Source organism: Cimex lectularius, unplaced genomic scaffold (genome assembly GCF_000648675.2).
Source record: "Cimex lectularius strain Harlan isolate CLEC.00 unplaced genomic scaffold, Clec_2.1 scaffold277, whole genome shotgun sequence".
Taxonomy (NCBI): Eukaryota; Metazoa; Arthropoda; class Insecta; order Hemiptera; family Cimicidae; genus Cimex; species Cimex lectularius.
In genome coordinates, this window is record NW_019394221.1 from 476,782 (window position 1) to 504,434 (window position 27,653).

The 27,653-nt window shown below is 33.8% G+C and overlaps 1 protein-coding gene across 5 annotated transcripts; it reads left to right on the top strand.

Moving 5' to 3' along the window:
* Positions 1-11,414: 11,414 nt before the first annotated feature.
* Positions 11,415-27,077, top strand: LOC106669146 (myelin expression factor 2). 5 transcript variants are annotated; one of them, XR_001340885.2, is made up of 12 exons: positions 11,415-11,615; positions 15,301-15,497; positions 15,583-15,737; positions 15,847-16,077; positions 16,158-16,467; positions 17,392-17,484; positions 18,990-19,133; positions 19,225-19,430; positions 20,138-20,273; positions 20,358-20,424; positions 25,711-25,953; positions 26,972-27,077. XR_001340885.2 is itself a non-coding variant. In XM_014398450.2 (10 exons), the coding sequence occupies exons 1-10, from the start codon at positions 11,584-11,586 to the stop codon at positions 20,411-20,413; spliced, it is 1,560 nt and encodes a 519-aa protein (XP_014253936.1). In that variant the 5' UTR covers positions 11,415-11,583; the 3' UTR covers positions 20,414-21,021. The 5 variants fall into 5 exon arrangements, 2 of the variants coding, with proteins under 2 accessions (XP_014253936.1, XP_014253942.1); XM_014398450.2 differs by lacking the exons at positions 25,711-25,953; positions 26,972-27,077 and having other exon boundaries at positions 20,358-21,021; XM_014398456.1 differs by lacking the exons at positions 25,711-25,953; positions 26,972-27,077 and having other exon boundaries at positions 18,990-19,118; positions 20,358-21,021.
* Positions 27,078-27,653: the final 576 nt, after the last annotated feature.

Here is a 27,653-nt window from a genome sequence, read left to right on the forward strand (position 1 = left end):
AACCTCACAATCCATCAATATTCCTTTTATCTATGAACTGTTCCTATCCCGCTTCCAAAAGTTCTCCACCAAGCTTCCGATCCATTTTAACCATATTTCTCAGGCAATATACCTTCCTACCACGAGAAACCGCCACCTCGCCTTAAATGACGATGCCTCGCCTCTTAATCCACCCTTGCAGTACACCAGCATAATACAGGTTCATTATAATTTAATGACTTTTTATATATTTCACAATTTTTGGTTTTTGAAGTTGAAAAATCATTCAGAAGTGTTTCAGTGAATATCTGGTTTGTCCAAAAAGTCTTCCCTTTTACCTACTACCTGTTCATAAAATCCTACCTACCTGTCAGATACTTTCACGTCATCAGTGGCAATTCTCTGTCAGCCGGGTATGGCACAGATGCTGAGATACCACAAGGAAGTATCATAGGATCCATCCTCTACGCTGTATATACCGCAGACATTCCTACTCTTCCAGAAACAATGCTTTCAACCTAAACGGATGATACAGCCATCCTTTGCTCCCATAAAGACCCTGTAATTTCAACTAGACACCTACAAAGCCGTCACATAACTTGAGCAGTGGTTCAAACAGTGGAAGATAACAATAAACATACAAAAAACATGTCACTTAACTCTTCGGAGAATAACCACTGCTCCCATCTTATAATAGTATCCCTCTCCCCCAGCTAATGTAGTCCGCTACTTTGGGATATACATTGGCCAATGATTTGCATGGAACCCTCACACCCGACTAAAAAGACAAGAGCTTAGCGATTCAGATTTCTCTATAGATTGCTCGATAAACAGTCAAAACGGACTTTACAAAATAATCGACTCAATTGTATAACTATTTTGAGTCCCATTTGGCCGTACGGCATCGAACTTTGGGGTACAATAAAACCTCCAAAGTATCCAATCCCTACAATCAAAAATCCTTCGAACCATTGTGATTGCTCCTTTCTACGTATCAAATCTTACCGTTCATAATGACCTTAACATCCAATATGTCCTTGAAGTAGTGAAAAACCGCTACAAGAAGTTTCACTATCAATTATCCAGTCACACCAACGCACCCTTCCAAATAATCCTCCCCTGAAGCGTCCTTGGCCTGGCGACCTCCTAAGTGACAGGGAATAACAGTGCAAGTGATTACTGCTAATGAGTAGTTCCTCTTTTTTCAGAGTTATGTATATTTTGTTTGTATATGTGTTCAATTTGTTTTGTTTAACGCTTTAAAATGGTATTAAATTTACTTAAACGCAACAATTAGCCTAGATGTTAATAAATAACAAATGAAAAGTAAAAAGGTTTGGCTGGATTGTCACGTTGTAATCTAGGACAGAAAATAGGTTTTTGATCACTTTCACGTACAAAATCGGAGAGAAATCTCCATAAACTTGTCGAACCGTGTTGGGGGTATTTGACAGGATAAAAGCGCGAAAGCGTTAAGAAATTGAAAGTCCAGCTATTTTTTTTTTGGCAGTAAAAAATTAAATACAAGGTGTTGTTATTCGGAGATCGTGAGATGCGGTCCGGTGTGACGTAGGTTTTACCAAAACATTTTCTTTATCGTGCCAACGTTTCGATCTTTATTGAGATCATCTTCAGGGCTCAAAGTGTTTGTTTTCCGTGTAGATGTGTCATTCTTGTCTGTCGTGTTGAGAGTATCCCCTGGCTCTCTTCGACAGACAAGAATGACACATCTACCGGTAAACAAACACTTTGAGCCCTGAAGATGATCTCAATAAAGATCGAAACGTTGGCACGATAAAGAAAAATTTTCTAAAACCTACTTCACACCAGACCGCAACTCACTATCTCCGAATAATCATTGACTAGCGGTCACTAAACATCATACATAAGCTGTTGTATTTAAGATAATTTATAGTTAATGATTACAGCTATTTACTTCGGACGACAGTAAAAATAAAACCAGAATTATCCCAACAATTCCTTCGATACTGTTTCAACTTGAGAAAAAGAACTTTTGCTACTCTTCGTGAAAGACCATTTGGTTGGTTATTGGATGGTATTAGACGGTTCAATTAATTAGCGAATTGTCGTTACACCCTGGCTATAGAAAGAACCAGAAGTAGTTAAAACTGAGATGTCTAAAATCATCCAGAAAGACGGGTTTTTAATTCCTCCTTGTTTGGAAGAAGATTAAAGATAATGTAAAAGAAGTGCAAAATCTACGATCTTTCCCTTATCTTTTTGCACATAAACAGACGTAAATCTTGGTGCTTACATTCATCTTGAGGCTTCTATATTTACACTCACGATAATGTATTTTTAATTGTCCCCTTTTTTCCAGTTTTAGAAAAGGTTCCTAACAAACAAGTGAATATTCGACATGTCTTTATAAAAACAATGGCGAACTGGCTTTTCATGCTCAACTAATAGAATTTTTCAGGCACCTAGGGTTTTCATTTCATCGTATAATGCTTTTTATGGCATTGAAAGTACAACTTATTAAATTCATTAGATTTCGTGGTCCGATTGATCAAATAACAGCTTTCAATTAATTAATCTTTATGTAAGGTCTTGTTTGAGATAAAAAAGTCAGTATCACGAGCGGGATTCGAACCCACGACGTTCGGCTAACAAAGAAGGTAAAGAACAATGTACATCACGTCCTGGTGAACTGTTGAGAACAATGATTCAATTGTCAAGGTCCTTTCTGATCCTATCTTAAATTTTTTTAAGTACTTTTGAACAACAATTAAATCCAACATTTTACTTTTAATTAATATAATTAAACACATTGTAAGTATTTCCATATAATGGCAATGACCTAATGGAGCTGAGGATGGACAAATGAGACTTTCACAACGAAATAAAATGTTATGACACGGAAAATTTATGTTTTCTTCTACGACCAACCAATTGAGAGATCCATCACTTGGTAATAAAACCATATAAACGTAGACATTACCGATCATTTTGGACTGCCTATCCACGTTGGTTTGGTCTATCGGACGCTTTCGGTATTTTGCCATCATCAGTCGAACATTACTCTCTCTCTCTCTCTCTCTCTCTCTCTCTCTCTCTCTCTCTCTCTCTCNCTCTCTCACTCACTCACTCACTCACTCACTCACTCATTCACTCTCACTCTCTCTCTCTCTCTCTCTCTCTCTCTCTCTCTCTCACTCACTCACTCACTCACTCACTCACTCATTCACTCTCACTCTCTAAAAAAATCTTCAATAAAATTGTTAAATAGCATAAAAACTGGTATTGATGATAAACAAATTACTATTTTAGTTTCCATTGACTATAGCAGGGCCTTTGACAGTGTTGATCATGATGTACTCATTTCAGTGCTGAGATCAATTAATCTATCCTGTAATATTGCTAATTGGTTTAGATTTTACATTTCCAATAGACAACAATGCGTATCAACTTCAAAAAATAATTATTCTAATTGGATGTTTACCAATCGTGGTGTCCCTCAAGGGTCTACGCTATCAGCTTTATTGTTTATTTAGCATGTAAATAGAATATATTACGAAATTACTAACTGCCGAATAAATATGTAAAATTACAATTATCAAATACAAATGTAAGCATATTATCGAAAAACTAAATAGCGGCATAAAAACTTAAAAACTTTTCAAAAATGTATCGATCATCATGGTTTATCACTTAATATTAAAAGTCGTAAAGCTAGTTTATTAAGGTATCACAAACAGTTTGCACATTTTAAGAAAGATAATACTGAACAAAGCAAAATTGATGAGAGTATATTAATTTTAAGAACGAAATAAAAATTATAGGCTTAGTAATAGATAAATATTTAACCTGGAAGACACAGATTGATAAAGCTTCTAGCAGAATACATTCCATTAATATATAATGTATATCAGTAGATCAATTAATAAACTTATTTAATATTAATAATTTATCCATAAGCTAAAGCTTTTTAATACATTAATGCTTCCAAATATAACATACGGCCTTGCGGTAATTTATAATCTTTCTAGTACAATCTTCATAATTTACGCATTGCTGTAAAAATGTGTATTCGCTATATCTTTAAACTGAACTATGATTCTAGAATTTATGGCAAATACTATAATTTATTCATTTTAAAAATTGATGATTTGTTGAAATACAAAATTTTGACTATTTTCCATGGCATAATAACAATACAAAAATCATTATAGCTATTTGATATTGTTTCTCTTTTTAAAGAAAAAAAAACAAACTACCTCACCTCAAAGAAGCCGACGCCTTATACAAAAATGTCTTTTCTATACCGACTTCCTTCCCCACCCCTTCAAAATCCAACGTATATAAACATAAAACAGCAAAATCTCACTGGCACTCTCAACCGACATGGCACAATTACACAGAAGACAAACACTTTGAGTGAGTAGAAATACTTTGATTGAATATAAAAAATATAACGATGAACTAGATTATAGACCTGCGGGAAACATGAAGTCTTTTCGGAGGATCTACGGAAGAGGTCAAACACAGAGAAAACTTCCTTTCGGTTTTCGCCGAGCTTTCGACAGTTTTATACTGTCATCTTCAGGGTCTGTTTTATTATCATATAAAAAAACAATTAAAACATGAAAAAACAACAAATTGCACAAAAATTGAAATATCTTACTTAAACCTTAATGGGGAAATAAACGACATGGTGTTTTGGGCACAGAAGTACGTTATGTTTTTTGGGGCTCATTTGTTGTTTTTTCATGTTTTAATTGTTTTTTTATATGATAATAAAACAGGCCCTGAAGATGACAGTATAAAACTGTCGAAAGCTCGGCGAAAACCGAAAGGAAGTTTTCTCTGTGTTTGACCTCTTCCGTAGATCCTCCGAAAAGACTTCATAAAAAATATATTTTGCATTGTATAAATTCAATTTTCCACATCCTAAATGTATTTGTTAAATGTAAACAATGTTGGTAAATCCCAGTCCCTGAAGATGATCTCAATAAAGATCGAAACGTTGGCATGATAAAGAAAATGATTTTCTGAAACCTACATCACACCAGGCCGCATCTCACGATTTCTGAATAATTAAAACAAACTACTTTTACACGTTCTCAATCTGTAGTTTTTATAACTCAATTTTTTCCTAAATCTATATAACTTTACACCAATTTATCCAATCTATGAAATCATATAAATCTAAAAATATTTATAAGAAACATGTAAAAGCTTTTATCTCATTAGATTATGTTCAATCATACTCTGCACAAGATCAATAATAATTGAAAGTATACGTAGACTGTAAAAAAATATATATATTTGTATTATACGTATTTTGTATTTTGAATTATGTAAACTTTAATTTTAAATAGGAATGCTAGTTAAATGTATGAAAGGTCCATGAGACATAATTTTGAGAGGTTTTATAAATGAAATGTTCAATTCAATTCACTCTTTCTCTCACTCTCTCTCCCTCCCTCTCGAAATAAATAAACAATAAAATAAATAAATTGGAAAAAAGTATCTATCTATCTATGTATATCTCTCTCTCCCTCCCTCTCACTCTCTCTCTCTCTCTCTCTCTCTCTCTATCTATCTATCTATCTATCTATCTATCTATCTATCTATCTATCTCTCGCTCGCTCGCTCGCTTGTTTTCCTTTTTGTCTTCTTGCAAAACAATTAATGAAAGGTTAAACTCATTTTTGAGATCATTATTTCGCGCTTATCGTTCAAATACTATTTAAAGAACACAAGTGCCGTATGTTAACAGGTTCCGAAAATATTACATTCCAATATTAGACCCACTATTCAGTGATTAGTGTAGTAAACCGTTCGGTTGGAGTATATTTATTCAGCGACTGGATGAACACATAATAGATTTATGATGGTGTTTTTTTATCCCGTCTGGTTTTTATTTTTGACACTCCGTTCAAAATTGAATTCTCCAATGTTCAACATTTATTTACTGGTTAACGACCTGAATTGAAACGACAATGTCCAGTTGTAATAAAATAAAATATTCTAACACAATAGTCTATCAGTGAAAAACTCTTAGGCAATAAAAAAATCTAATAATCACATCAAAATGTTTGTTGGCGGATAACGAAATCGGTTTTCAAAAACGCCCGGGATCCGGTTAGTTTCGCCGGCATTCACTGATTCCATGGGACGAATACCAGTGCAATGTTGGGTCAAAGCTCAAGTAGGAATAAGCAGTAACGAGGAGGCAGACTAAGAGGCTAAAGAAGCTGGGAGGGGCGAAGACGCCTAAATGACTTATTGCAAACATCCCAAGAGTACCTTCAAGATGGGATATACTCAGATTGACGAGTGAAAAGAGATGTAACGTACCTCACAGAAAGGAAAGCAGACCTAGCAGTACCTACCCTCAATTTAAAAAAGGAACTAAAATAAAACTCCACAGAACCATAAGCCCACACAAGTGTCAACAGGTCATGGCAACTGCAAGGCATACCTACACCGACTCTGGCTGGAGACTTGACCAGCATGCCATTGCAGCCAGGCTGTCACGCAGACGTCCTTTCATCTCGTCATAGAACGCCCACTTTACGAAAGACACGCAGCACCCCTAATTATCCTGTCATCGGGCTGCGGACGAGGATGGCCGACTTCCGAACAACAGCTGTTAGCAGAAGAACCTCAGAGACTATTTGTTTATATAATTGTTTTTAAAGATTAATTGTTGTTAAAGATATTTGTTTATTTTGTTTGTATAATTGTTGTATTAGTACGTTACATCCATGTATGGTGCGTTTTTCTTGACCAATTAGGAAAAAAACAGTGCAATGTATGAACCGATCAAAATTTGCGACGAAACTGTCAAACATAAAAAAGGAGCACATAATTAACCCAAAGGTTCTACAAATATTGAAATGTACGAAATTTGATTTGACCAATTTTTTATGCGAACTTTAATTATAAATTAACATTTTTATGTAAGGTTTTGGTGGACATGAAAAAGTTAGTGTCACGAGCGGGATTCGAACCCACAACCTTTGGCTCAATACGCCGCTGCTCTAACCACTATCGTGACAACAAGTGGTTAGAGCAGCGCCGTATTGAGCCGAAGGTCGTGGGTTCGAATCCCGCTCGTGACACTAACTTTTTCATGTCAACCAAAACCTTACATAAAAATTTCAAATAATTGAAAGAAGTAATTTGGTCAATCAGACCACTAGATATAATGGATTTAATTATAAATAATAAAAAATTTATGTAAAAGCCATCAGATTGGTTCGTTAAGTGAACCAGAAGATAAATGAATGATATTAAACAATATTTTTTTAATAGAATATTTAATTTGTTAGTACTATAAGTTGTTCAACAATATACTGTAGCATAGAATTTTCTTTATTAACAGAACATTTTCAACATCATGATGTGAGTCCCCTTCATTATTAATTATTATGTCCAGTGGACTTCCTAACAATGTATTTTAATGTGTTTAATGATTAGATTATAACCGATGATTATCTTTAAAATAACCATGCCCTGTGTTAATACAATAGACATAATTCTCTTTTAGATTAAAAAATATGTATTCGTATTTATTTATTTCCTTTTAATACATTTGTGCTTATAAACGTAATAAATTTGTATATGTTACTTGCACCTTTATCATTTGGTTTCAATCAACGATTATTAAACAAATTGTGTTATTATTTTGCCACAATTAACAATATGAGAGAACGTAGAGTTAATGGCGTCAAAAATAATTGTTTTAATGGAAAATTCCTCCTAGATTTGTTTGTTTCTTTTAAAAATAGCCTCATCCCTGATCGTATCTGCTACTACAAACAGGAACTCCCATCCATCACACAAATAGGACAAATAATACGATTATAGAAACAATACAAACTAATTTATAAATGGCGTGAGATGACTGATGGTGTTTTTAAACTTATCAAATACTGGAAAGTCCGAAGAGGACAAGGAATTAGAAGTAGACCGTTTAGTAATTAATTTATTCCAACAATCAATCCTACTACATCAAACTCTCATACTAGCCCGATTAGACTAAGAAAGTTCGTTCTTTCAAATTAAAAGCGCAGAAACATCCAAAGGATAAACCACCCCTGTTTAAGTCTTTGAAGTCAACAATTAAACATGATCTTTTAGTAGAAGCAAATAACCATCCACCCGGTATAAAAGGAAAAACGATTCTTGAACAATGATGAAAAACGCCATTATATCCATGATGGCAACACCCATCGATCAACTATTGACGAAAAGTTTCTGGAGCAACAAAACACTCCACTTCGGATAACGTTATTCTGAGAGCATTCGAAAAAAAAGTCCTAACTTCTATCACTACGATAATTAAAATCGACAAGGGTACTGTCAGGAATTAACCATATACTGGACTCATATTTTCTTGGTCACACTCATACCCCGACTGATCAAAAATGAAAACTGGGCAAGGGGCGGCAAATGCCTCGAAAGGGATGATGACGGAAGGCTAGGAAGCGGGGTTTTATATTCCCCAGACTAGCCTTGTGGCTAATTGTACTTTTCCTACTAATGCTAATCTAGTAGAAGCAAATAACCCTTTATTCGGAAAAAAAAGAAAAAGAAATAAATGAAAACTGGGTCAGGAGAGGTTATGCCGATATAGGGATGATAATGATGGAATACTAGAAAGCGGGGATTTTATATTCCCCAGACTCTAGCCGTCTGGCTAATTGTACATTTCCTACCAATGCTCATCTAGTAGAAACGAATAACCCTCCACTCGGAATAAAAAGAAAAAAATGAAAACTGGGCAACGAGTGGCAAATGCCTAGAAAGGGATGATGGTGATGATGGAAGACTAGAAAGCGAGGGTTTTATATTCCCCAGACTCTAGCCTTCTGGCTAATTGTACATTTCATACCAATGCTCATCTAGTAGAAACAAATAACCCTCCACTCAGAATAAAAAGGAAAAGAAAAAAATGAAAACTGGGGCAGGAGAGGTTATGCCGATATAGAGAAGATGGTGACGGAAGGCTGGGAAACGGGGGTGTTTATTTCCCAAACACTGCAGTCTTAACGTAAATTTTCGTGGTCCCTTAGGTCAGTACAATTGGCGCGATCCTTCTCTTAAGAGGTAGAAGATTATTGTCATTACTGTAATTGTTATTCCTGGGTCTCTTGATATCCCAGCTTACGTCTCCATTGAGCGATTGTTTTACGTTGGAAGATAAGGCAATTTCTTCCTCCTCATTGCACCTACAAATGAGTCCTCATTTATGATGTATAGGTGTTTTCTAAGATGCTAGTGACCTATGACACACCTACAGTTTGAGGTATATAGTCCTATCACTCCCCTGACTTTTAGGACGAGGGTTCGTTAATCATAAGTTTATAGTGTCTGGAACCTCTGGAGTTCATCCACTCCATTTTTTTTAACCCAGAGATGTAGGATTCTGTAATATTGTCCCAAGTATAAGTGCACGGCTATATATGCATATCCTTCTCTGGCCAAACCGATACGAGGAGTATCCCCAGACAGCTGGAGACTGTAGCTCTTATCAAAAAGGACGTATTCCGCTCTTCCATGTTAAATTCTATGGAAGCATTGTATCGTTCTTCTTAATAATCATGTGGTATAGCCATCGCTTAGAAACGCACCTCAGCCAAATTATCGTCAATGAGTCAGGCCTCTGCCACAGATCCTAAAATAACATAATTTTAACATTGATATGCTATTGCTATATTAACTGTGAAAAGCATATAGTTAAGGCATTATATCAATTAAAACTTATTTTGCTTAACCCTTGTTGAAGCTAATATAAATCTTTATCTCATGACCCACCACATAATAGCAATTTTTATAGCTTACTGTAGCGATTTAATAAATAAAACTTGAAGTTCCGAGTCATTAATGAAAGCCAATAAACCGTTTAGTGACCGCATTAATCCCATTATTACGATCATTACACTGAAAGCCTTTAGGCAAATTGATATTCTTTGAAATAACTAGTATTCCCAAAGAAACGATGGTTTTTCTTTTGGCCGATATTTTATACTTATGCTTTGCATAAGCAGAAAACAAGTTTGAGACGAATAGTTTGTTTTCACTATATATTTGCGTGTACGTGTGTTTTTAAAATGTAATTTTGTAATCCATCAGAACTCAGGTTTTCGAGCGATTAACTCCTCGAAGATTTTTCTGCTGCCCTCGAGTGAAGTAAAGTTTCCCCATTAATACAGATTTGCAGAGAATAAGGGAAAATCTGACGAGGCGATATCGCAACGCTTCCATTGTTCCCCCGGATTTTAAACCGTATTGAGACAGCCTGCAGAAACAGCTCAACACCAGCAATAAGCAGAATAGGGTGCAGCGAGCGCCTAGAAGAGAACAGCAATTGGAATGCTGTTATGTTTACTGAGGAGTCGCGTTTATGTCTGAATACAGGCGCCGAAGAGCCTACCGAGAACAGGATGCATACAATGCCCAAATTCGTGCTCCCTTCAGTGCAGTTTAGAGGAGGCTGGGCTGGGATTTACCCTGGAGGACGAACTGGACTCCATATTGTTGAAAGTAACCTCACCCCAGTCCGTTTCTTCCAATAAATATCGAGGAATACATCCCTCAAGCCAGGGATATCATTAGTAGGGATTTTCGATTTCTGGATGACAATGCCAGACCTAATAGAGGCAGAGTTGTTCATCAACGTTTAGGAAACCTGGAAATTTCCCATCTGCTACTAACCCCCATGTTCCCAGGTCTCAATCCCATTGAGCACATGTGGGATGCGGTGCTGAAGATTTTCGATCACCATCCGTAGCCAGTTGACTAGAAGCGTTGCAACATCTATGGAGTGAAATTCCTAATGAAATTTGTGACATCCTTGATAACAGTATGCCACTATAAAATTGGCAATATCCCTATTCATTTTTGAGAATTTAGAATTGGAAGAATTCTTCTCAAAAAAAGCTTTTCGAAAATTTTAGCCAAAATGGGTAGTAGTCTTATTGGCTATTTAAGAAAAATGTAAAATTAAAAAAAGGAAATAAAATGTACTTTTTAGTTGTTCTAGTATAGTATCATTTTGCGGTAGCCAAGTGGTTAGGGCGTGCATTATTTTGTCATTTTTTCAAAATACCTTAATTCAATTTTCCTCCAATTAACAAAACAGAATAATTTGTAATAAATTTTAATGCAATTTATAATAAAAATAAAATAAAAATGTTAGGGTGTAAATACTACAAAATTGTCAGTATCCCTATTCATTTTTGAGCAGTCTAGTTTTCTTGTTTATGTATTTTTTATTTTTAAATAATGTAATTTTTTATTTTCAAAATTACTGTTTTTTAAGGAAATAAAGAAATCACTTACAATCTCTCTGAGTTAAAAAGTGACGGAATCACCATTAGACTGTTTGTCGTTAGTTTCCGACAGATGTGGCAGCGGACGTTTATTGTGCCGGCACCGGTCCAACTGGAACAACTCCGCGTTTTGCCGTTTTCTGTTGACCTTTTCGCGTACCGCTATCGAGTCAAGTCCATTCTTCATTGTGTTGGGGCAGCCATTTTTCGGTTTGGCGTCTGTCGGTGTACGATTGAATAATTTTAGTCGAATTAGTTTCTGAGCTAGGACTTTTCTACTCTTTCTACTCAGCTTACGATGAAGACGGAAAAGGAGAATTTTAATGAAAAGTAAGTATTAAATGTATAATATTAGTAATAACGACGCGGCGTCGGGGGCTGCGGAGTTCCCTCCGACTTCGTAGACGACCACGATTGTCGCTCTTTTATTTAACGCGCCGCTGCGTTTGTTGACTACCAGCCGTTTTTTTTTTCTATCCGGCTTTTTCTTTATTCTCATAAAACTCGCTTTTTGTCTAAAACTTTCATAAAATATGGGATTAATATAATTGGCGGCCCCCGCGTTTCATATTTTGGGTTGGTTTTTCATGTTTCAAAACGGCCTAATGTGGTTAGTTACGAATCATAAAACCCACAGCATACATATCTGTACATAAAATTAATAACAAAAAGAAAATTATTAAACGTTTTATACAAGACCGCTTTTTAGGGTTATTTAAAAATCAATTAGATTTACTTATAGGCCTGGGTGAAAACCGTGAAAAAGTACTTTCTTTAATCCATTATGCAACAATATTATTTTCATTTCAGTGACATTAATAAATATGCTATAAAACTACGCAGCATACTAATTTAGCTTTAGTATTTCACATGTATTGGAATATGTTTGCATGTTGTAGCTTGTCTTGATGTACAATTGCCAGCTGTTTAATATGACAAAATGAATTTCTATGGTTTGATCGATTCTTCATCCTGCCTGGCCCTTTTTGCCAGTTTCTTCTTTTAGACACATTTCAGCAATTTGCCATCTTCAGCGGTAGATTTGCTGTGCCCACGATGATTGGATACAATCAAACGGCAGTTGTACTGACAAGGAAAAATGCTATTAAGTTGTGGTCAGAGGAAACTTACCCCCGCATACACCTACGATCAAATTGTGCAAACGTATGTTGTACAACAGGCTGTTGTGCAAACAAGGTCCCCCATACACTATATGCGTTTTTTTGCAAACTCCAGTTGCTTTTGTTTTGTTTTAATGGTAACATGATGTCTCACAATGTAGCCTGTTTAGCTATAATAATTTCTATTGCGACCGATGTTGGTGTTAAAAAAAGAAAAAGGAAGCAAAGAGTCCGGATGAAAGAGTGGCTAAAGAAAAGATCTGTTTTTAACCATGCAAATCTCCTCAAAGAGCTTCAGTTAAGTTCACCACTTGACTATAAAAATTATTTGCGAATGGACCCCATAACTTTTGGTGAATTACTAGAAATGGTAACACCAATAAGTCGTTAGAGCCCATACATGAAGCGACAGCTGCGCAACGCCACTCGTGCAATTAATTTCAGACTGTTTTGAATTTCTGCAACTGATGGCCATACACTATACAATTGTTCGCACAGCTGAAGCTGTTCGTAGGTGTATGGGGGGCTTTACAGAAAAAGGCAGACGATGAAAAGAAATGACAAAATTTTTGTCCTGTAATATTTTTGCAACCAAATACAAATTTTCCTTTTTACAATTTTTTTCATTTCTGTTTATCCTGGTCTTACCTTTTGACAGGTTGCTTTCTTTAGTCAGATTGTAGTGATTTACCATCTTCAGCGATGGATTTTCCTTGAACAGGATGATTTGGCACCATCAAACTTCAGAAACGACCAAATTGCCTGTAATATTTTTTTGCAACTTAATACAATTTTTCCTTGTTTGAAATTTGGTGATTTCTGTTTATCCCGGTCTACCCTTTTTGCTAGTTGCTTTCTTTAGATAGATTTAAGCCTTTTGCCATCTTCAGCAGTGGGTTTGCTGTGTCCAGGATGATCGGGTATTATCAAATAACAAACTGATCACATCTTAGAACTCAACATAATATTCACTGATGGAATGCCACAAGCAACAGATGTGTTAACTAGGAAAAATGGTATTAAGTTGTGTCGAGTATTATAGCCAACTTCAAAAGAGCAAACTTGCTAAAAAAGCTGATGAGGATGAAAAGAAACAACAAAATTGCCTGTAATATGTTTTGCAACTAAATGCAATTTTCCTTGTTTAAAAATATGGTCATTTCTGTTTATCCTGGTCTACCCTTTTTGCAAGTTGATTTCTTTAGAAACATTTTAGCGTTTTGCCACCTTCAGCGGTGGGTTTACTGTGTCCAATATGATTGGATACAATCAAACAACAAGCTGATCACATCTTAGAACTCAACATAATTTTCACAGATTGAATATCACAAGCGACAGTTGTATTAACTGGGGAAAATGGCATTAAGTTGGGTAGAGTAATATGGTTAAGTTTAAAAGAGGAAATTTGCTAAAACAGAAATGACCAAATTGCCTACAATATTTTTTCAACTTAATACACTTTTTCCGTGTATTTAAATTTGATCGTTTCTGTTGATTCTGTTTTACCCTTTTTACTGGTTGCTTTATTTTAGTTGCATTTCAACATTTTTCCATCTAGTGGAGGATTTCACTTGTGAACAGGATGAACTGGTTCGATCGAATTATTGTATAAACTGATTACATCTTGGAGCTCAACACAATGAAAAATAGAATTCAGTTGCATCGAGTATCGAAAGTTTGGTCGTTTCTGTTCATCCTGGTCTGCCCTTTTCATTAGTTTTCTCTGTTAGACATATTTCAGCTTTTTGCCATGTTTGCCAAGGGTTTGCCTTGCCAAGGGTGACCTGGTATGATAAACTATTAGCTGATCACATCTTAGACCGTAACATAACTTTCACAGATTGAATAACAAACGGCAGTTGTTGCAACAAGGAAAATGGCATTAAGTTATGTAAAGTATTAATGGACAATTTGGCCGTTTCTGTTCATCCTGGCCTACCTTTTCTCTTGTTTCACCTTTTAGACCCACAGCAGTTTTTGCCAATCCTACCAGAAGTTTGCCATCTTCAGTGATGGGTTTGCCTTGTGAACAGGGTGATCGGGTACAATTGAATAACACGCTGTTCACATCTTAAAACTCAACACATTAAATTTGTTGCTTCAATTTATTATGAAATCTTTATATACAGGATGGGCCCAAACTAAACGAAGATATTTTGAGGATTTATAAGAAATTTCATCTTGAACAAAAAAAAATTCTGAACATAGGTCCTCAGCTTTCTATGAGAAAAACACACAAACCTCTAAAAATAGTGTTTTTTAAAAACTTTTTCAAGAATTACTCCCAAATGGCTCAGTGTCTCAAAATACATATTGAATAAAACCTATTCGATCATTAAATTTTGAGTAGAATGAGACCAACCACACGCTTTTATCTTAATCCGTTGCTGAGATATGCATTTTTTATATAACTTTTTTTGAGAAAAAAAAGTTTTTTAAACGTTTAAACGTTTTTTAAAGTTATCAGTGTTAAACTCTTCAAAACAAACGTAGGAAATTATATTCTATGTAAAGTAAGACCAACACCACCTCTTACGCACTGGTTCCACGATTTTTGGCCAATTTTCAAACTTTTGACTTAATTATTAAAAGTTTGGAGTTCTTTTCAAATTTTATATTTGAACTCTTGAAATTAAATATTGTGCCTTGTCCACAATAGGTTCTAAACTTATCAACAATCTGGTAGCTTTTATTACCTTAGGCAGTTTTTATCTGCAATATATGAGTATGTACATTTAAATAAGATCAGGTTAATCAGTGATGATCACAGGGCTCACTAATTTTCAGCCCAATACAAAAGTTGTGATTCATAAACATTAAGAATTTTTTTTCTCTAACGTATGATTTTTTAATTATTTAGATTATTGGTTTACTCATTCATGATTGTTTATTAGTGGAGGAGGTATGGACAGAGGTGATGAAGAAAGGGATCGAGACAGGAGAGGACGAAGGGAAAGGCAGAGTCGGTTTTCTGGTGGTGGAGATCGAGACCGCAGTCCTCGTGGGAAAAAACGAGGAAATCGAGTTTTGGTTTCAAACATACCGTATGAATACCGCTGGCAAGAACTAAAAGATCTGTTTAGGGAACAAGGTATTTTACAGTTAAACATTGAATATTTACTGGTGGTAACTATTTTTATTTCTGTCTTGTATGATGAATATTTCGTGATTTTTAGTTGGAGAAGTTTCATTTGTCGAACTTTTTGTCGATGAAAATGATAAAGCAAGGGGTGTTGGCATAATTGAATTTGCTTCAAGTGAAATGGCAAAAGAAGCTGTTGAAAAAATGCATAGATACGACTTAAAAGGAAGAAAACTTGTTGTTAAAGAGGTACTTTAAAAAAATCAATATAAATACTGTCTTTGATATAGTCCCATTTTTCTAAAAATATGTTTTTGTGCGATGTATCGTATAATACATTTTTGAATATTTTATTAAGGATGACAGTGATAGAGATAAATATGGACGGATCATCCCAAGGGGTGGTGATAGAGGTGGACGTCGTGATATGGAACGAGGAGGTGGAGGAAACTGGAATGACATCCCATCTTTGGTGAACGGTCCTCCTGGCTCTAACAGTAAATGGGGCAATACATATGGATTAAGTTCACAGTTCTTGGAATCCCTTAATATTAATGGGCCCCTTGTACCTCGATGCTTTGTAGCCAATGTAAGCTGTTTACATATAATCAGCGCTTATATATCATGAATCATACAATCAATGAATTATACAAATAAATTATTTTTCAGTTGGATTACAAAGTCGATGACAAAAAACTTAAAGAAGTATTCCGACTCGCCGGTAGAGTGATCAGCGCCGAAATAAGTTTGGACAAAGAAGGAAAGAGTCGTGGATTTGGTGTGGTCGAATATGAACACCCAGTTGAAGCGGTGCAGGCAATTTCAATGCTTAACAATCAAATGCTTTATGAGAGACGACTGTCAGTCAGAATGGACCGAGTTGATAAAAATGATGGATTGCCTCCTAAACTGCCAGAAGGGTTGAAGGGCATTGGAATGGGCCTTGGTGCTAATGGCGTCCCCTTACAAGATGTTGCAAGTAAGTTGGCATTTTTATTCTAAAAAATATTTGATATCGTAAAAACATTAATTAATTTATGTTATACACTAATTTATAGTAATGGGCTTTAGTACTATCTATATATCAAACTTTTTTTAAAATCAAATTTTCTATTATTTACACTGTAATAACAATCAAGTTGTTCAGGGGTCAGCCAATTCTTGGATTTTTTAAATTTAAAATTGCCAATCATTTATACCAAATGAAAAATCATAACCTAGTTTATTATTAAAAAAAAAAATTAATGAAAATTTTTGGTCAACATTTTCAATTTTTTAACACTTCCAATGTTCAAAATAGCAAATCTTTTTTACACCAAGCAATACAGAAAAAACTAATTCCATTTAAAAAAATTAGTTAACAAAATTTGGCCAAAATTTTCAAAAATTATTTTGAGCACTTCCGGTGTCCAAAATTGCAAATCTTTTACTCCTAATGATGCAGGAAAAGTTCTAGTTTAATAAAAAAGTTTAATGCTAAAATTGGTGACCCCCCTCCTTTAAATGCCTAGCAAACAGTATTTGTCATAATTTCTTCTTTATCTCTCTTTCGAGGCAATTAGATTACCAATCTGTTGTGTTATATTATAAAAAAATGGTTGTTTTTGTGTATTTTATGACTGAAATTTTTATGAGGCACTTTTCTTTTCAATTAGATATTGCCTACATAAATACTGCTTATTTGAAGGTCATTTAAGAACTGAATATGTAGTAGTATGATGTAAAATTTAAAATTAAGTTGGCATTTAATAACCGTTATTAGTTAGGATTTGGTACTGTCAGCATTTTTCCTGTTTATAATGGATAAATATTTCAGTGTCTTATTTGTCTATTGTGGCCAATTATAACTGTTAATTGATTTGTTGTATATATAATGTATGTACTTAATTGACTTTATTTATAGGGAATTTACCAAACTCACAACCTTCTTCAATGCCACCTCCAGTCCCAGCTTTATCTGCAGTTAACAATCCTGCTTTAGCAGCTGCAGCATTAGGTAAATATTACAAAAAGTATAAAGCATAAATGTGCATATTTAATTTAAGGCTTTTTTTTTTTTTTAAATTACTGTTCAATAAAACACAATAGATAGCAATTGGATATAGAGTCAAAGATATTAACAAGAATACTTAAAAGAGATATTAAGGTTGGGTTCACATTCAGGGCCGCTGGATTCAAACCCAAAAAATATAATAAACGTAATATTTGTATGAATTTAAATAAATTAAATAAAAATAGCACATTACTTATTCATCAGTTTTATAACAGAATTACTTGCACATACACTACACATCACCCCCTACTAACTAGTATACCGCATCTGTGTGGGGATGGTAGGCTCAGCTGGGGATGAGGCTGAAGGCATATCTGCGGAAGAGGGAGGCCACCTTTCTGCATGGTCTTCTATCTCTGAGGAGAGGCTTGATCATTTATTTCCTTGATGGATGGATCACCTCCTATGTGGCATTTTTCCACTATTCAACAGTAGCCTAGTGGTTACCCTGTGGTCCGCTAATTCCCTGGGCTTTTTTCCAGGCTACCCTTCCTCCAAAAAATACGCATATACAATTAAATCTTATATTGTATCTTCAGGAAGGATAAGTACAATATATCGACATGCTCACGATCGAGATTATGGTATATCAAAGGTGAAGAATGAAAAATACATTTTATCGAAAGTTTTAATTTTTTCAATTGTATTGTGCATATATGTGAGTAAATAGTTTTTGTGATCAATTTCTTGGCCTCTGTAGGGCTGATTCTCGGAACTTCTTCCTCTGGTTTTTCATCTTCACCATCCACATCATTTGTTTTCAGTTAAAATTTAATCTTCTTTAAGCAACAACCTGAACAAAGTTCTGAAAATTGTTGATATTTTCTTCATTTTGTGACAAGAGATACCATCCAATGGGGGCTTGGATTTCATTTTCCAGTTCCATGGCCAGCCTCGGCCAAGTTTTGAAGCATTTTTTTTTATTGTGGTTGCCATTACCTTTTTCCATACTTCATCAGCAATATTCATTGCAGTGAGCAATGAGGTTTATCTAGTCAGTGGCATCGGGTGTAACAAAAACATAATCCTGGAAACACCGACCACTGGTACAATAGACCTGTGGTATCCGTGACAAAGCACAGTCCATCCTTATACCTTACTCTATTCATATGTTTAATCGGGATTTCATTACTAAAATGCGAATTATAAGATGTTTTGTCGATCTTGAATGTGGGGTAAAAATATGCATCACCGAAAGGGCTGAAATGCATTGGTTTTATACATTTAACGAAATTTTTCAAGGGACCAGCTCTTTCTAACAATTTATCAGGATATGAAATATTGAGATTTTTCCTGTATCAATCAAGTCTCCTGTGGCTAATATATGTCACAAGGCCGTTAAAAAAATGTAAAACTTGAGATAAAACCTTGTTAGTTTGTAGTTTTATTATAAATAGCCGATACAATAAAACATAATTCATACAATTTATTTCTTAATTTTTATTTAGTCGGAAACCTTATTGGAGCTCAGGGTGGTGGAAGTGGGGACATCACTTCTCTCGCAGCAAATTCCCTTGGTCTTAACACCGCAGCTGCTCTTACAGGTGGTGCCAATCCTCTCGCTGCACAACTCTTAGGTACTGCTGCATCAGGTATTTTTTTTTTTTTTTGTATTTTCATTAGGCATTTAAAATCATTCGAATTGAGTGGTAATGGATGGGTTTTTTATTTTTTTTTTTCCAGGTGCTGGAAACATCAATCCATTCGGTGGAAACTCAGGTGGTGGCAGAGATTTTGATTCGCTCGGAGCCGCTCTTACTGGAGGTTCCGGGTTCAACCAAGGAGGGTCGTCCGGAGGTCTTGCTGCACAAAGGGACAACAGGAACCTGGGAGGAAACACAGGCTCAATCGGCGGTGGGTGGCAATCCGACACCATTATTATTTCCAACGTAAGAATAAAAACAGACTAAAGCCGACATTTGCAAGAAAGAAAAAATAAAAATTGTTGCTCTTTACTTAGCTAATTTTGATTGGTTTTCAATCATTATTCAGCTAAATTTTCATTAATGTTTTTTGTTTAAATAAGTAAAATTGAAATAGATCTTAAAATATTTTTATTTTAAGGTCTTGTGAGGCTATTAAGTTTGTTTTTTAACTTGATATTTTTAATTATGCACCTGTCGATGTTGTCTTATAATATTATCCATTTTATTTTTATAGGACAAGTACATTATTGTGGTGTACCATTTATAACAAGTTTAATCATCTATACACAATATTTTAAATGAATTTTTTTATGTTTGTAAATTTGACATGTTGATTGTCAGCCTGTTCGGCACAGTGTTGATACCCTTTATTTTTTATTTTATGGCCTTATGAACTTTGCATATTAGCCAAGGAACTCAGTGATATGGTATGGTTTTTTTTTCTTTCTCTTTCTTTCTTTTTCTCCCTGGGGGGGACTATAGCCAAGAGTATCACGTTGACCACTTGGCTGCCGTGGTTTAAAATAATATTGACACTGTCAAAACTCACAACAGGAAATAAAATGTTGATGTGGAATTGGTCAAATGGAGCCAGTGTATTTCCGCCTTTTGGTCTTTTATCAATTTAACATTTATAAATAATTTCTTTATTGATTTAACTTCTGTTACAGCTCCCTCCCGGTACTACAGGGAAAATCCTGATGGAGAAATGCAGAGACGTAGGGGACGTGAAATTCGCTGAAATGAGGGGGAAGGAAACGGGGATTGTCCAGTTTACCAACCAATGGGTTGCCCAGAGGGGGATCAGTATCCTTTAAAACCGATTTACACCATTTTTAAATTTAAAATATTAATAATACTTCTATTATTTTCCTTAATGATTTTGAACAGATATGCTTGATGGAATGAGAGTTGATGGAAGAATTATTGAAGTTCGCTTTTTCTGAAGCAGCCGACTGTGAGTAATATTAGTACCCAACAGTCGTTATTAATGGAATAATAATGTAATTTTCAATAATCTTCATTAACTTTTCATTCTCATTGTACTAGTGGATTAGTTTTTATTGTAAGGAAATAAATCATTCAAGGACTTTTCTTATTATCTTGGTTGGTTTTCATTTAGATTAAGGAGAAAATTTTTGCGTATTTTAAACTTCTTTTAATATTTTTTTTTTATATTCCTGTTGACTGGGTTTCCAATTTTAAACAATCTCTTAAATTTAATGTTTATGTAACCATATTTGGGATATATGTTATGCGATCCTAGGCATTCTTAATAAATTGTGGATGATATTTTCTTTTTCTATGCATACTTCATTGTGTTGACGATGTTGGATTCAATTTGGTTGATTTTTGGAGAATAGTTTGTTTTCAACTTTTTATGTCAAAATTAGTATATTTACGATTCAAGTGTGGAAGAGGAAGACGTTTTTGTCATGTTTGTATTCTGGCTACTCCCATCATCTCTTTCGCTCTTACTGATTTTTGTGAATTGCCCTTAATATGTAAACTGTAAAAGTAGTATCAATTATAATAAAGTATAAGTGAAACTTTGTCAATTGGTTTTATTTAGTATTAATCTTTTGATGAGTGTGACTATAACTCACATTGGACCTTGTGAAATCCTCTCACCTTTCCTCGAAAGCACTTACATTTAAAAGGTCAACTTTGTGTGGCAGTTATAACGATCTAAGTAATATTTCACTTTTCTTAATAATATGTATGTAATATGTATAAAGGAAATGCTTTCTAGTGAAAGGAGGCTGTTTCTTTGCTTTATCTGATATTTCAGATATGTCCAGTTCTTCATGCAGCATACAGCAGACTACTTGGAGTATGGAATTTGATTATTTTATTACCTGAATTATTTATTGAAAATAATTGCCAATTTCATTATGGTTGTGTCTGAAAAGAGCTAGTTCAGCTATTTTTCTCTTAAGTGTGGTTTCTTCTATATTGTCTTGTCTTTTCAAAATATTCCGTTGTTTTTAACTTCTTTTGATAAAAAACACATTCCTCACTTTACAGGGAAAATTAGCAGACACCTCCCTTGACTGGACAAATTCTGATCCCCTGGCGTCATCCCATTAGTTTTTTCACTTTAAATTATAAAGCAGACACTCCCAATAACAGATGCGGACAGCTTTTTTTGACTGTATCCTGGCTAAAATTCTCCCAAAATATGACAGAAGCCTCTAGAAAATGAACGGTTTTCTGAGAAACTCCGTTTCCTTTGTTTTGTTCGGCAACATTCCTAGATTTTATAAACAAGTTTAAGTACTTCAGTACATTTGATACTTAAAGAAAAAATAAATATAATGAAAGTGAAAAACTAAGAGTCCATCGAAAAGACAGGCAAATGAAATTCTAAAAAAACAAAATAGAACTTTAAAATAATTTTACAAGCTCGGAAATGGCCAAATTCCTAAAATGTCAGACCAAGACATTTTTAAAAGTTTTTGCTTTGCTTGGCGTGTAAAATACCACTGTCTGGTACTTATCAGAGAAAAGGGCTTAGAAATTACAAAACCGTTAGGGCAAAATGGATTTTATAGAATCTTTAGGTTGGCTCGAGAAAATTTAGGAACATGGCGTAAGATTTCTTTAAGACCATTTGTGAAAAGGAAGGACCAAGGTTGTACAAAATGTTGGAAAAACTTAAACAATATTACACAGACTTTGAACCCAAAAAACATTTTTAATTTGAATGAGACACCCTTATTTTTTTAGAGCACTTGTGGTAAAATGATGCTGTTCAAAATTGAGCGTTGTCAAAGAGCAAAAGTTTCAAATATGCTCAGAAAATTTGAAAAATACTCTGGTCAGAGAAAAAGCAAAAAATCCTCGCTGTTTCAAAAGTGTTTATTTATTGCAATCTCCATTGTAGCCCATCTTGTAATACTAAAAAAAATTTCACTCGTCCCAAAAAGCAGTTTGAATAGCAGACAATATTTTATTTGCCAAGAATGTCCGTTATAGGGAAGTTTCACATAACTTATTTTATATAAGAGAACATACAATGATCACAGTTCTGATATGGGTACCACTTACTGGGAGGCGAGTTTGATACTTCTATTATGCTGTCAAAATTTGTGAATTGACCAAAAATGGCCAGTATCACGTTGAAAAAAATGTCAAGCTACACAACGATCTAACTTCATGTTGAAAGTGTCCCATTCTGCTCTTTAATTTTGGCCAGATCAACTTGTGAAAATCGTTTTTATTTTTTTTGTATTTTTTTAAAATTATTATTATTTTTTTTAATGCAGGTAATGTTTTCAATGTTGAGAATTGTTAGATTTTCAGAGTGTACTTTGTTTTGTCCAGTGGTTCAGGTATGATATATTTTCTTTCTTGATTCTTAATGAGGCATTTTAACAGTGGTTTACCAAGTTTAGGGTACTTCTGTGGTACAAATTTACTTTGGAAAAACAACAGAACTTATTTTTAACTGGAGGATTGTGATGGTAAGGATGACAAAAAACCCATGTTTTTCAACACTTAAAAATAGGTTTTCCGTTTTTCCTCTAATATTAGGCATTTCTGTGGTGAATTGGATTTTTTTCATCCTGAAAATTAAAAAAATGGTTTAAAGACACCGAAAGTGTCAACAGTTACAGTTACAATACTCAATTAAATAAACATTGATGAAAATGTTTAATAAAACACTTGTCCTTGTCCTTATATTGAATAAGTGCTTAATTGTAAAGAACAAAAACATTTCTTTAGTCGTTTATAATTTATTTTGTTAATTAAATATTTTCATGGGTTCTTGAGGAATTGGCAACAATCTGTGTTATTTTGAAAGCGATTTCTTCGAAGTGTCCAAAACAAATTTAGGCAGTTATTATTTTTTTCTCAGTCGTCCAACTTGTTTCTGATAGATTCAATACCTGAGACGAAGTGTATTTCATTCACAAGAAATATAAAAAGCTGATAAAAAGAGATTTTTATTTTTAATTAAAATTTAAACATTGTGGTTTAATTATTTAGTAATATACTTTTACAACTTGTGCAAAGTTCTTCCGATAAGCAATTTTTTTAATAAAAAAGTTCAGCCTTCATTCTGAGCTGTAGACGCTGACGGTGTTATTAAAGAAAATCAGCTTTGCTGCAGTTAATCTGCTTGGTTTGATTATTTTCCTGATTTCTCCTACATAGTTTTTTTTACAAATAAAGCATGCATAAATTTTAATTTTGAATGTGAAAAGTTTGAATTCCAGTGTCTAGAGGAAAATATATTTTACGATGAAGTGAAGTGTCGATTGGATTAAAATTGATTTGTAAATTGACTTTTGTGGATGCGAAGTGTTTTAACTCCAGTTTATTATGCATTGTCTAACTTATTAAATTTACTGAGGAGTGCGTCAGAGCTGCAAATTTCAATTTTGCAGTTTATCATCATTTGAAAATTCATAGAGGTCTAGAAGAACTCATTTTTGCAAGAAACTAAGAAGAAATCAACTAGATGTCATCAAATCAAACCATGAAGATTTATTTTCAAGTTCGAGTTTTTTCAGTTTAAAGGTACATATTTGTACCTGATAACAGTATGGTTAAGCTTATAAATCATGGCAATTTTTCCACTTTACAATCAATTTTGTTTGTTCTTTTCCAAAAAAATGTCTTAATTGGAAGTTTATACAATGACTATTTGGAATAATAGAAATGGTATTTTGTTTCCTGCTTTATTGACATAAGTTTGTAATTTTTTTGAGATGATTCAATAATTAATAAACTTTTCCCATATTTTAATGTTGAAGTGCATCCTCTATTAAAACAGCTTCAATTAATGGTGAAATTTACGTTTATGAAGGCAACTTGCTTTTGGTCTCTGTAAGTATTTTCAATTGTTAGGATTCTTTGAATAACGGAAATCGATCATTGCAATCTTTCTTTTACCAAATGCTTAATACAATGATGTCTGTTTTTCTAGCAATTTTAAAAGACCAGAACTGATTTTCATGTCTGATAAGTTCTTCCAAGAAATATCTTCTTGGGAAGCTGGTGGAGTTAAGTGGTCAAATAACCTTTCAAAATGAGCAGAGTTTGAGTGAACAGGGGTCAGATGTATATTATGTTTTTATCCTAATTGTCTAATGTCGTTCTTCAAATAATAATTTTAAAAATGTCATAATTTTGTCCATTATGTCAAGGAAAAATGCTTTCAATTTGTGGCTATTGTTGTTCACATTCTGAAGGTGGAAAAGATTGCGTACATTGATGTCTTATTGGATTGAAGAAAGTGGTTGTCGGTTTCATTGGGCGCTGGTCAAACTGGTGTCACGGTAAGTCTTTAATGTATTCATAGCTCTAAAATACATCTTAAATAAACTTGGGTATCAGTAACTTTCACGATGTCTTTTTATTTATTGCTAATGGGGAGCCAAACTTTTGATCATTGTTATAATCGCTGAGCATTGTTTGCCGGTCGATATCTAAACGTAAAACATTTGTCAATTTGCATGTTATCCAATAAATTCTCATCCCCCTCAATTTGAGAATCTTAAAGCGAGATTGAATCACATATAGAAAGAGAAAATTTTAAGCGATTTTTCCTTTTCTAATAGATAGAACTATTGATCATGTTGAAAGTTGTTTTTTTCAAATAAATTTTCTGTCTTAATTGTATGAAGCACTTTTTATTGGAGGGATGTCTTAATATTTTTATTTCAAATATTCTATTCACGTTTTGGTTTCACCGATAGAGAAATATGTTGTTTTCCTCAGTGAATCTTCTGGCATTCAGTGATGTCCCAGATTCAATCGTCAACTTTATTTTGTCTTGAACATTACAGAAAATTTTGTAGAATGAAAAAAACATCCTTTATTTTCAGATATTTGTTTTTGTGGGAACTATAGGATCAAAATATTTCTGTTTAATTTACTCAATTTATATTATTATTATTATTATTATTATTTTTATTTGTTTTAACAAGCTGACTGAATATTTCCATAAATGGTGACATGTTGACCGTTTATGATTAATGTGCTTTGATTTTCTTTTTTACATTCTTTCTGATTTATGATTTTTTAATTATTTTTGAAACAGCTGATTTCAATTAATTTCATAATTTCAAATAATTTATACTGAATTAAGGACTACACCTTGGACTGGTTATTAATTCAGATTATTTTATTCTAAATCAATATACTATTTCTGTAGTGCTGCTATTTTTTTCCTCACTTTATATGTAAAACTTGTGTTCTTAAAACCCAAATTTATATATATTTTTAATTCTAGGAAATGACCAATAAGTATATATAAAGGCTGCTCTTTCCGTGGGATACAAGGAAGAAAGAAAAACCCACTCGGTAACAATGTTGTCATAATTTATTAAACTAAAATATGATTATGATTCTGGATTGCCTTCTGTTGGATATTCATCTCTTTCTCGTTCGGTTTATACTGCTTGGCATTCTTCCGTCTTGGGATTGATTCATGCTGTTGAATAATTAAGCAAATAGATTCAAAGCAAAATAATGAGTAAGTACAATCTAAATTTTTAAGCATATATTATTAATCCTTTAATTTTTGAGTGAATGTCTAACTACTAACTTTCAAACTACACTGCCCCCCCCCCAAAAAAAAATTGTGCAAAAAATAACCAATTTTGGCAGTGCATATTTTCTCAGCCTTTTGTCACAGACCTGTGCTAGATCTCATTTTTCAAAAAATTTTAGCCTGAAGATTTTTTGAAAAATATTTTCCTAGCTTCAGTCATTCATGGAACATATTAATTTTTGCGCTATTTATGAAAACTTCAAATTGAGCTGTGGAGCCAGGAAATCAACTTTGGAGAGGCGTCCTAATTGATAGGAAATTTTAATAAGCTTTCTATTGGTCACCTTCCACTTTCCCGATTTCTGAACAGCTTTTTGAGCTATTCATGATTTTTGGACAAAAAACATGGTTTTTACATGCTCATGGAAAAAACCAATCACTCTATCTCCCGATTTTCAAGAAATTTTGAACAGTTATGTTTTTGCAAATTTTACACTCTACAACTTTTGTTCCGAGGACTTAAAAAAAAAAAGTAACATGGAACAAAGCATATTACAGGAAGTGACAATTCTTACTTTGACCTTTTAGGGTGCGGAATGCTTCGATAATCACTTGTTTACTTCATCACGGAAATTCAACTTTTTCTTCCTATTTCAGAGGTGTTGTGGCAGTTTTGCTTCGAATAATGTATTGAAACGATAGGTTTATTGTGGTAAAAAAAACAAAAAAAAAACAGAAAATAGCCACTTTGAAATGTTGGCCATTTTTCGTGCACAACCCAGGTGGTCGGCTTTGATGGGTAGTGTATTTGTATTTTAATAATGATAAAAATATTCCAAATAAAAATATACATTCCTAACTTTTAACTTAACTTTAGTTTAATTCTTAAATTTAAATTTTTTCTGTAATTATCTAATTACAGCACGTAACTGACTAAATTTTCCCAGTTGCTACTATTCAAATAACTAATAAATCCTTCTTCGGTGTTCTTTTATTCCAGGTTTGGAGAGAAGTTACAATCGGAGAAATGACAGAGATTCTGACTCTCAAAAATAAATAATCAATATTATATTATTTGAAATAAATAAATGTTTTTATATTTTTTATATCCTTGTTTTAATTTAGATACACAACCAACTTTCATTTTATTCTTTTTTCCCACTGAGTAAATAATAATTAAATATTTGTGCAAAACCAGATAAATCGATTCTCCTGTTGTGTGAGGAGGTTAGATCAAAACTTTTAAACAGTGTTATGTTAACAAATCAATTTTTTTAAACATTTAATTCTTCTAAACATTAACCCTCTTGTGCTCTGGAAAATCTTAAAAGATGTACGTTACACTGGCAAGAAAATCCTTATAAGATCTGATAGCCAAGCAGCCATTAAAGAATTAGCATGTAAAAAAATCACATCAAAATTAGTCAGTGAATGCATTCAAAATCTCCAAAACCTGGGGAAACACAACAACCTGATGATATCTTGGTTACCAGGGCTTAGAGGAATTTTGGGTATCGAGAAAGCAGACAGACTGGCCAGAGGATGATCTGCAAGATCATTCATAGGCCCCGAACCTATACTTGGGATAACAAAAAGAAATATAGAATACTAACTGGCCACTGGCATCTGGGAAAACATCTACACAACATGGGCATATACAAAGATGATCCCATCTGCAGATT